The 7,827-nt window shown below is 60.2% G+C and overlaps 3 protein-coding genes across 4 annotated transcripts in view; all 3 read left to right on the top strand.

Moving 5' to 3' along the window:
- VEGFB (vascular endothelial growth factor B) overlaps positions 1–3,016 on the top strand; it is a 3,890-nt gene extending 874 nt beyond the window's left edge. Inside the window, exons 2-8 of the mRNA XM_045297185.1 lie at positions 40–225; positions 391–433; positions 760–956; positions 1,104–1,177; positions 1,364–1,399; positions 1,708–1,842; positions 2,579–3,016. Coding sequence (XP_045153120.1) covers positions 40–225; positions 391–433; positions 760–956; positions 1,104–1,177; positions 1,364–1,399; positions 1,708–1,842; positions 2,579–2,600 — 693 coding nt within the window. The 3' untranslated portion in view covers positions 2,601–3,016. The remainder of the gene's footprint in view (positions 1–39; positions 226–390; positions 434–759; positions 957–1,103; positions 1,178–1,363; positions 1,400–1,707; positions 1,843–2,578) is intronic.
- Positions 3,017–5,698: 2,682 nt separating this feature from the next.
- FKBP2 (FKBP prolyl isomerase 2) lies at positions 5,699–7,766 on the top strand. Of its 2 annotated transcripts, none has more exons than XM_004713650.3 (4): positions 5,699–5,780; positions 7,002–7,170; positions 7,391–7,503; positions 7,614–7,766. In XM_004713650.3, the coding sequence occupies exons 2-4, from the start codon at positions 7,006–7,008 to the stop codon at positions 7,762–7,764; spliced, it is 429 nt and encodes a 142-aa protein (XP_004713707.1). In that variant the 5' UTR covers positions 5,699–5,780; positions 7,002–7,005; the 3' UTR covers positions 7,765–7,766. The 2 variants fall into 2 exon arrangements, with proteins under 2 accessions (XP_004713707.1, XP_045153254.1); XM_045297319.1 differs by lacking the exon at positions 5,699–5,780 and adding an exon at positions 6,776–6,855.
- On the top strand, positions 5,850–6,723 carry LOC115872005 (translation initiation factor IF-2). The gene has a single exon (XM_030887565.2). It carries the CDS (start codon positions 5,928–5,930, stop codon positions 6,714–6,716), a length of 789 nt encoding a protein of 262 aa, XP_030743425.1. The 5' UTR covers positions 5,850–5,927; the 3' UTR covers positions 6,717–6,723.
- Positions 7,767–7,827: the final 61 nt, after the last annotated feature.

Here is a 7,827-nt window from a genome sequence, read left to right as displayed (position 1 = left end):
CCCCGCCCCACCCCATCCCACCCGGTCCCCTGGGCGCAGCTGGGGGCGGAGCCACCCCAGTGCCCGGTGCCCGCTGGACCTGGTTCGGCGCCCACTGTGCCTGCTCCTGACCTGCGGCCTCCAGCGCAAGGCCGTCCCCCGAGGCTTGGAGATTCGACGTCGCCCGCAGAGTGCGCCAGGCGGGTCGTGGGCCAGGGCAGGTCCCAGGTGGCCAGGAGAGGACAGGTAAAGCTGGAGCCATGGCCCCAGGAACAGAGCAGTGTGGGAAGATGCCAGAGCGCAGGCAGAGCCCTTTGGAGGCGAGGACAGCCCTGGGACAGCAGGGCCGCCTTTCCTAGAGCACTCCTGGATGCAAGGGTGTCCCCCGCTCAGGTCTCTTGTCTTCCCCAGGCCCCGGCCCTCCAGCCTGATGTGCCCGACCACCAGAATAAAGGTAGTCATGAGGGTCCCTTTGCAAGAGCCAGTCCACGGTTCGCTCTGCATTCCAGCCCTTTTCTCTTCTGTTGCCACAACTGCCTCAGAAGAGGCAGAATCGGGCTCTGCCTGCTCCACATAGAACGGAGGGAGTGGAGGCCAAGGGACCCCGGGCCCTGGAAAGACTGGGCAGAGGGGTGCTGCATGGGAGGGCAAGTGGAGGGTACCCCGGGATTTGGAGAGAAGGCAGGGGACTAGGGAACAGCTTCAGTCCTCGCCCCCTGCCCCCCAACCCCCGCAACCCCCTGGGGAATGAGACCTTTCCCGTTGTCGTTTTGTCCCCAGTGGTGTCTTGGATCGACGTCTATTCCCGAGCCACCTGCCAGCCTCGGGAGGTGGTAGTGCCCCTGACCACGGAATTCATGGGCACCGTGGCCAAGCAACTGGTGCCCAGCTGCGTGACAGTGCATCGCTGTGGCGGCTGTTGTCCAGACGATGGGCTGGAGTGTGTCCCCACGGGCCAGCACCAAGTCCGAATGCAGGTACCCCTACAGGTGGAGCCGCCTGGTCCACAGGGAGAGCTGGATGCCAGGGGGCTGGCTTGTGGGCAGGCTGTTCCCTCTCCATCCCTTGGAGCACTCCTTTTGGCTGTGAGGCTCACTGTCTCCCTGTCTTCCTCCGGGGCGCAGATCCTCATGATCCGGTACCCTAGCAGTCAGCTGGGGGAGATGTCGCTGGAAGAACACAGCCGGTGTGAATGCAGGTGCCAGTTAGACTCGCAGACACCAGGCTTGGGGGCAGCGGCCCGTGGTGTGGTGGTGGGGACAGGTTCTGGGCTTAGGGGGCGGGGTGGTGGTCAGCCTGGGCCATGGGGCAGGAGCGTGGGACATTTGGACTTCCTGATGCTCCCTCTCTTTGTCTCTGTCTGTCTGACTCTCTTACCTTTCAGACCAAAAAAAAGAGAGAGTTCGGGGAAGCCAGACAGGTGAGCCTCTTGGGCTCCTGCTGAGGTGGGCGAGGAGTCCAGGATGTGAGGGGAGGGGGAGGGGGGTCTGTGGCCCTCTCGTCCTTTCCCATTTCTCCTCCCACCTGTTCCCCTTCACCCCTTTCCACCTGTTCCTCTGAGAGTCCCTCCCCGTGCTCCTGGGAAGCTTCTTGCTTCCGGCCCCAGACATGTCGCTTCTCCTCCTAGGGCTCCCACTCCCCACCACCGCCCCCAGCCCCGCTCTGTGCCGGGCTGGGACTCCGTCCCCAGAGCACCCTCCCCAGCTGACATCACCCATCCCACTCCAGCCCCAGGCCCCTCTGCCCACGCTGCGCCCAGCGCCGCCAGCGCCCTGACCCCCGGACCTGCCGCTGCCGCTGCCGACGCCGCAGCTTCCTCCGTTGCCAAGGGCGGGGCTTAGAGCTCAACCCAAACAGCTGCAGGTGCGGGGGGGCTTGGGGCTGGGTCCCAGGAAAGCCTTAGGCCCTGTCCTGGAGCAAGTCCAGCCAGTAGGAGGAGAGCCAGGGAGCTTCCAGCTTGATGGATGTGTTGAGAAACTATTTACAGAGTGTCTGCTGGCAAGGGCTTGGTGTACACAAGGCGGGAGTCAGGCGTGAGCAGGGATGGTGCCAGTGGATGGGAGAGCCATTGGGAGGGCCGTCTGACCCTGGGCCCTGTCTCTGAGAAATCATAGATCTTCTGGAAGAGATAACACACGAGTAGAGGAGAGAGAGGTAAAGGACCCAGCTTCCCAACATGCCAAGGCTCCGGGCTTCCCAGAATGTCTGTGGTGGACATTTGTCTCTCTTGCTGGTGGGTTATGGGTTGGATTGCTAACCCCAGGGTTGGTCGTTTGAACCCACCAGCCACTCTGCAGGAGAAAGATGGGGCTTGTCTGCTCCCATAAAGATTTTCAGCCTTGCAAACCTTCCTGATGCTACTCTACCCTAGAGGGGTGCCAGGAGTCAGAATGGACTCATTGGCAGTGAGGAATGGACCCAGAGACGCCAGGGCATTGTGATGGGATTCAGTCTGAGGGGCTGTTGGGGCCAGGTTAGCTGGGCCATGTAAGGCGTGTTAGGCAAAAGTGGGGTTCACAGATGTAGAGAGGGGTGAGTCAAGAGGAGTTGGGGGCTGCGCTCCGGCGGCCTGAACAGCAGCCCCGTCTTCTCTCTTCAGGTGCCGGAAGCTGCGGAGGTGACACGTCACTGTTCAGACTTAGCTTGGCCACTTGCCTCACAAGCGACAGGCTCCACACAGCCTGGGGAGGGCAGCCCAGCCCTTGAGACCTCAGTCGGGGAGGACGCTGCTCCTGGACCTGGGCCTCTCAACCGGGGCTCTCCTGCTGGTCCCTGTCTCCCCGGGGCCATCACCCAACTGGGTGGGCATAGTTGGACACAGAGATTTGGCGGCATCGAGAGGGGTCATATGCTAGTTTGGGGATGAACTGGGTCCTTTCCAGTTTTTGACCACCATGTACAAGTGAGCTTCTTATCACCAGCTCCTTCTTGTCCCGCTGATGAGACCCCGATTCCCTGCAGAGAATGGGGTTTGGGCTTTGGTATGACAACTGTGCCCCCACCCCACCCCCCGCCCCCGATAAAAGAAACAGAAGGAGCCGCCCTTGCCTGTGTCACTGTGTGTCGCTGTCCAGGCTGACCGGTTGGGCATGAATGTCTGCGTCACACTGACTCTGGGGCCCAGAGCTGTCCTCTTCATTTGCAGGCGAGGTCCCAGACTCCACAGCTGTTTCCAAGCAGAGCCAGCATCACCCAGGCCTCACACTGCTGCTACTTAAAGTGCAGGGGGGCCTTCGTCCCTCTGCCTCCTCCTACACCACCTCCACTGCTAGTCACCACGAGGGTTCCTTTCTGAAAGGAGATGGCTACTGACCTGCGGAGTGGTCAGTAGCCCCTTTATCTGAGCCTCAGTCCCATGTGCACGTGGGAGGAATGGCTGCTTGCAGTGCTTAGGGCCCATGGGCTCCAGAGACATTTAGTCTGCTTGCACACTCTAGAGAAACCCCCCACCCCCCTTCCCCGCCAGGTAGCACTCAGGACCGCTTTGTTCTGTTGAGTGGGTTGGAAGTCAGTTCTGACAGAAGTCAGATAATTTTTTGGTATTGCTTTTTTGGCCTTTTATTGTCAGATCTTTAGTAATCCATCCTTTGAACGACCGAGAATGCTAGCGCCCGGCAAGCTGTACGTTAGTGCCCATTACTCATGATAAGGTGTGCAAGACAAAGATAGTCTTGTGTATAAAGAGTGTGTCATAACTCACGCTGTGTCCTAAGTCTGAGACTCCCTATAGTTCTGTTTTGCTTCCTGAAGCTTACCTCAAGTCATCATGTCCCTGCCCTAGCTCTACCTCACCCTCCCTGCCCTGAAAGGGAAGCACCAAGAGCCTGCGGTACACTTGGCATGGGAGATAGGTTCCCACTCCCATGACCCACATTTGGTTCTGTCTTTATTCCCCTTGCACTTCAAGAGCTCTCCTCATCGACTGCTGGTCGGGCTTTCCTGAGCCTGGTCTGATTTAAGTCCAAGGTCATGCTCTGGTCACCGTCCCTGCAACCTCTATGGTTCCTCCAAAGCTGCCACTCTAAGCAAAGCCTTTCTGCAGGGTATCCGATTGGGGAGCATGGTAGTAATCTTGATGGGTCACAAGAAGGAGTGGGGTTGGACAGGAGAAGGCAATGCCTGGAGACTGGTCACTATTCAAGTATTTCCCAAGCCTGAAACTACTCAGATCACAGCTCACCTGAGACAATGAGGGTGAGGAATCCTAATGGGCCCGCCCTTCCCAGACCACTCAGTCCCACCGGACACCACTCACGTTTCTCCTGCAGGCCCTCTTCCTCTTCAATTCTGAGGTCAGCCCTGCTGTGACCTGCCTTTTCCAACGGAGGAAATAGACTCGAAAGAGAAGAAGCAACTTGGGCACCTGCCCTCCAGTTGGCTGTTTCCCTAACCCTCCAACCAAATGCAGATTCATGATTTGACTCTGACAAATATTTACTGGGTACTATGGATGCTGGTATGAGGAGCCCTGGTGGCATAGTGGTTATGCATTAGGCGGCAGTCTGGCAGTCTGCGTGGTCCGCAGTTTGAAACCACCAGCAGCTCAGAGGGAGAAAGACTAGGCTTTCCACCCTCCCTCGTAAACGGTTACAATCTTGGAAACCCAAGTCAGCATTGACTCGATGGCAGTGCCTGTAGTGATGGGTTAGCAGTGCCAACCAACCAGCCACTCTGCTCTAGAAAGACAAAGTTTTTTACTCCCATAGAGTTACAGTCTTGAAAACTCACAGGGACAGTTCTACTGTGTCCTATGGTGTTGCTTGGAGTGAGAATTTGCGTAATGGAGTGTTTGGTTTGGTCGATGCCAGCATGCATTACTGGGCTATTGACCCCAAAGCCAGCGGATGGAAGCCACTCCTCAGATGTGCTGCAGGAGTAAGATGAAGCTTTTTGCTCCCCACAGTTTAACAGCTCAGAAACCCTTGACTCTAGGGCAGGGGTTCTCAATCTGTGGGTCATGACCCCTCTGGAGGGGTCGCCCGATTCTTAACAGCAAAACTACGGTTATGAAGTAGCAAGAAAGATAATTTTATGGCTGGAGGGTCACCACAGCATTAAGAACTGTACGAAAGCGTCGCGGCTTTCGGAAGGTTGAGAACCGCTGCTCTATCTAGAGGGTCTCTGAGCAATGGACTAGAAGGCAGAAAGTGGGCCCTGGTGGGGGGATGGGCTGAGGCAGTGGGCTGGTCAGAGTGAGGCTGGAAGCAGTCAGTCAGGGCGCTGAAGGTGGGAAAGAGGACAGAACATTAGCCGTGCAGGGGGGTGGGGGTGGGGTCCGAGTCCTCCAGGGTCCCTGTAGGCTGAGTGGTCCCCAGCCCACGTTGTAGAGACGCCAAGTTTTAGCAGGGAAGGAACTGCTCAAGGTCATAGAGCCAGACAAGTGGCAGCTGCAGAATCCTTTTCTGCAGCGTCCCCGACTGGAAGCTGTGGTTACAAAGAGGCGCAGGGGCGACAGGGACGCTGAGAAGGCTGGAGGGGCGACGGGTGATAGGCCCTTGCAGACAGACCATCAGAGAGTAACGCCTGATGTCACCCAGGCTCACCTCGCCCGGAAGTGCCTTCCGCCCTTTCGGAAGTCACTTTCCCCTACTCTTAAGGGCCGCCCCACCGGAAATGACGTGAATATCACGCGGTGGCGCGAGAGGCGGGGCTAAGGAAGAAACCGCCCCTACCGGTAGGTGGTGGCGGGGTTCTCACAGTCCAATGAGGAAGCGCGGCGTGGCCCCGCCTGGTAGCGACGACATTGCGCCTGCGCAGAGGCGGCAGCCCGACTGGGTTGACTCCGGGGGCGCGGCGAGGAGGTGAGCGGGGGCCACAGCCCGGGCAGGGGGAGTGGGGCGCAAGAGGGGCAGGCTGGAGCAGGCCGGGCAGGAGCGGGCCGGGGCCCCGAGTGTCAACCAGGGATAGGCTACAAGGAAATTGGGGACTGGGGTCGGAGCTGCCTGGGGATGCCGCAGGGGGAGGGACCTCACACTGTTCGGGGCGGAGCCCCAGGGTGCGGGGCGGGGCGTGGAGCCGAGTCGAGAGGAACCTCCAAGCTGGTTCCAGAGGGAGGCGGAGCTACGCGGCCGGGGGTGGGGCTAGATTTGGGGCGGGGCGGAGCCTGGGTTTTGGAGGAGGAGCCGGAACAATTGGAAGGTGGAGCCTCGGGTTTGGAGAGCAAAGGGAACGGAGCTCGGACACTGGAAGCGGGGCTTCAGCCAGTGGCTGCAGTTCTGAAAAAGGGGTTGGGTTCTGTTGAGGGCGGGGCTCCAGTGCCTGGGGCGGGGTCACGCTCTCCCAAGGGCGGGGCTAAGGAGCCCAGCGAAAGCCCGAACCCGGGTAATGGCCTTGGGCGTCCACGCGAGGGCGGTCTCCGTGGTGGTGGGGTCTGGGGACGTGGGAGACCGAGAACTCCTCCGGGAGAGGTGGTGTGGGTGGAGCGGACTCGGGGAGCACCGGAAACAGAGCCAGTCTGGGTGCCCCGGAGACCCCCGAGGGCCCAGAGCTGGGGCGGTGCTCCGGGTGGAGGCACAGGGCCGAGCTGGGGAGAACCCCCTGAGGATAGGAGCACCCCAGAACCTCACAGCGGGGACGTATGGGTGCCTCGGGGGCGGCCCCCTGCAGCAGGCACCGAGGTGTGGGTGTGCTGGGCCGGAGGCAGCTGGGTGTGGCGCGAGTGGGGTCGCCCGGTCAGCACATCTGCCATGCAGCCAGAACGGGTCTGGACTCTGCGCAAAGGGTCTGGTGGGAACTGAAGAGAAGTGGGGCTGGGGCAAGGGAGGGAGGGAAAGGCTGGGGGTGAGCAAAAGGGCGGGTCCCTGGCTGCTGTGGCCTCCCCTGACCCCCTCCCCCCGCTGCTGGGGTCCTCGGCCAAGCTCCCTTCTCCCTAGACTGGTAAGTGCAGTCGCTGAGCCTTGGGAGGGAATGATGGGGCTTGTACTGTGGGGAGGGGTGGGATCCTTTCTGTACCTGCTCTTTTCCCACGCCCTCCCCACCCCCTCTTGGTCGGTCTGTGTGTCGGTGGGGGTCTTTGCCTGCAGAGACATGAGGCTGAACTGGATGCTGGCAGTGCTGCCCATCTGCCTGAGTGCTCTGGCCACAGCTACAGGGCCGGAGGGGAAGCGCAAGCTGCAGATTGGGGTCAAGAAGAGGGCGGACCACTGTCCCATCAAGTCCCGAAAGGGGGATGTCCTGCACATGCACTACACGGTGGGTCAGGGGAGGGGGTTTCTGGGGAGGGCGGACAGACCCCAGCAAGCCCACACCAACTGTTCTTTGTCAATTTCCTTAGTTATCTGTACTCACCGAGTGGGCACCTAAACCTGTAAGGGACCCATAGTCCTGCCCACCCAAGGGCCAGGGGACAACTTGTTGGGCAGAGTAGCTCAGGGATCTCTGGCTGACTCTTGCCCCCCTGCCCCTCCTACAGGGGAAACTGGAAGATGGGACCGAGTTTGACAGCAGCCTGCCCCAAAACCAGCCTTTTGTTTTCTCCCTTGGCACTGGCCAGGTCATCAAGGGTTGGGACCAGGGGCTGCTGGGGTGAGTTGGGGGCCATGGTTGTGGTCTGGGAAGTGAGCTGGGGGAGGCGGGGACTGGGTGGTGGGGAGTCTGGGGCCACCTTGTGCTCAGCACATGTCCCTGCTGTGCAGGATGTGTGAGGGAGAGAAGCGGAAGCTGGTGATCCCATCGGAGCTGGGTAAGGGGCCTGGGGCAGGATGCGGGGTGGTCAGGAAGGGTGAAGGCTGGTCCAGCCGCTGCATGGTCTCCATCCCAGGTGCTCTGCCATTTGCTTTCTCCTAAGTCTGGTGGAGCCTGGTAGCGAGGACACCTCTGTCCTCCACCAGCAGTCCCCTCCTAGGGCCA

This window comes from Echinops telfairi, unplaced genomic scaffold, assembly GCF_000313985.2.
Source record: "Echinops telfairi isolate 266 unplaced genomic scaffold, ASM31398v2 ScPeMD7_7417;HRSCAF=8455, whole genome shotgun sequence".
NCBI lineage: Eukaryota > Metazoa > Chordata > Mammalia > Afrosoricida > Tenrecidae > Echinops > Echinops telfairi.
This window is presented reverse-complemented; position numbering and strand designations above follow the sequence as displayed.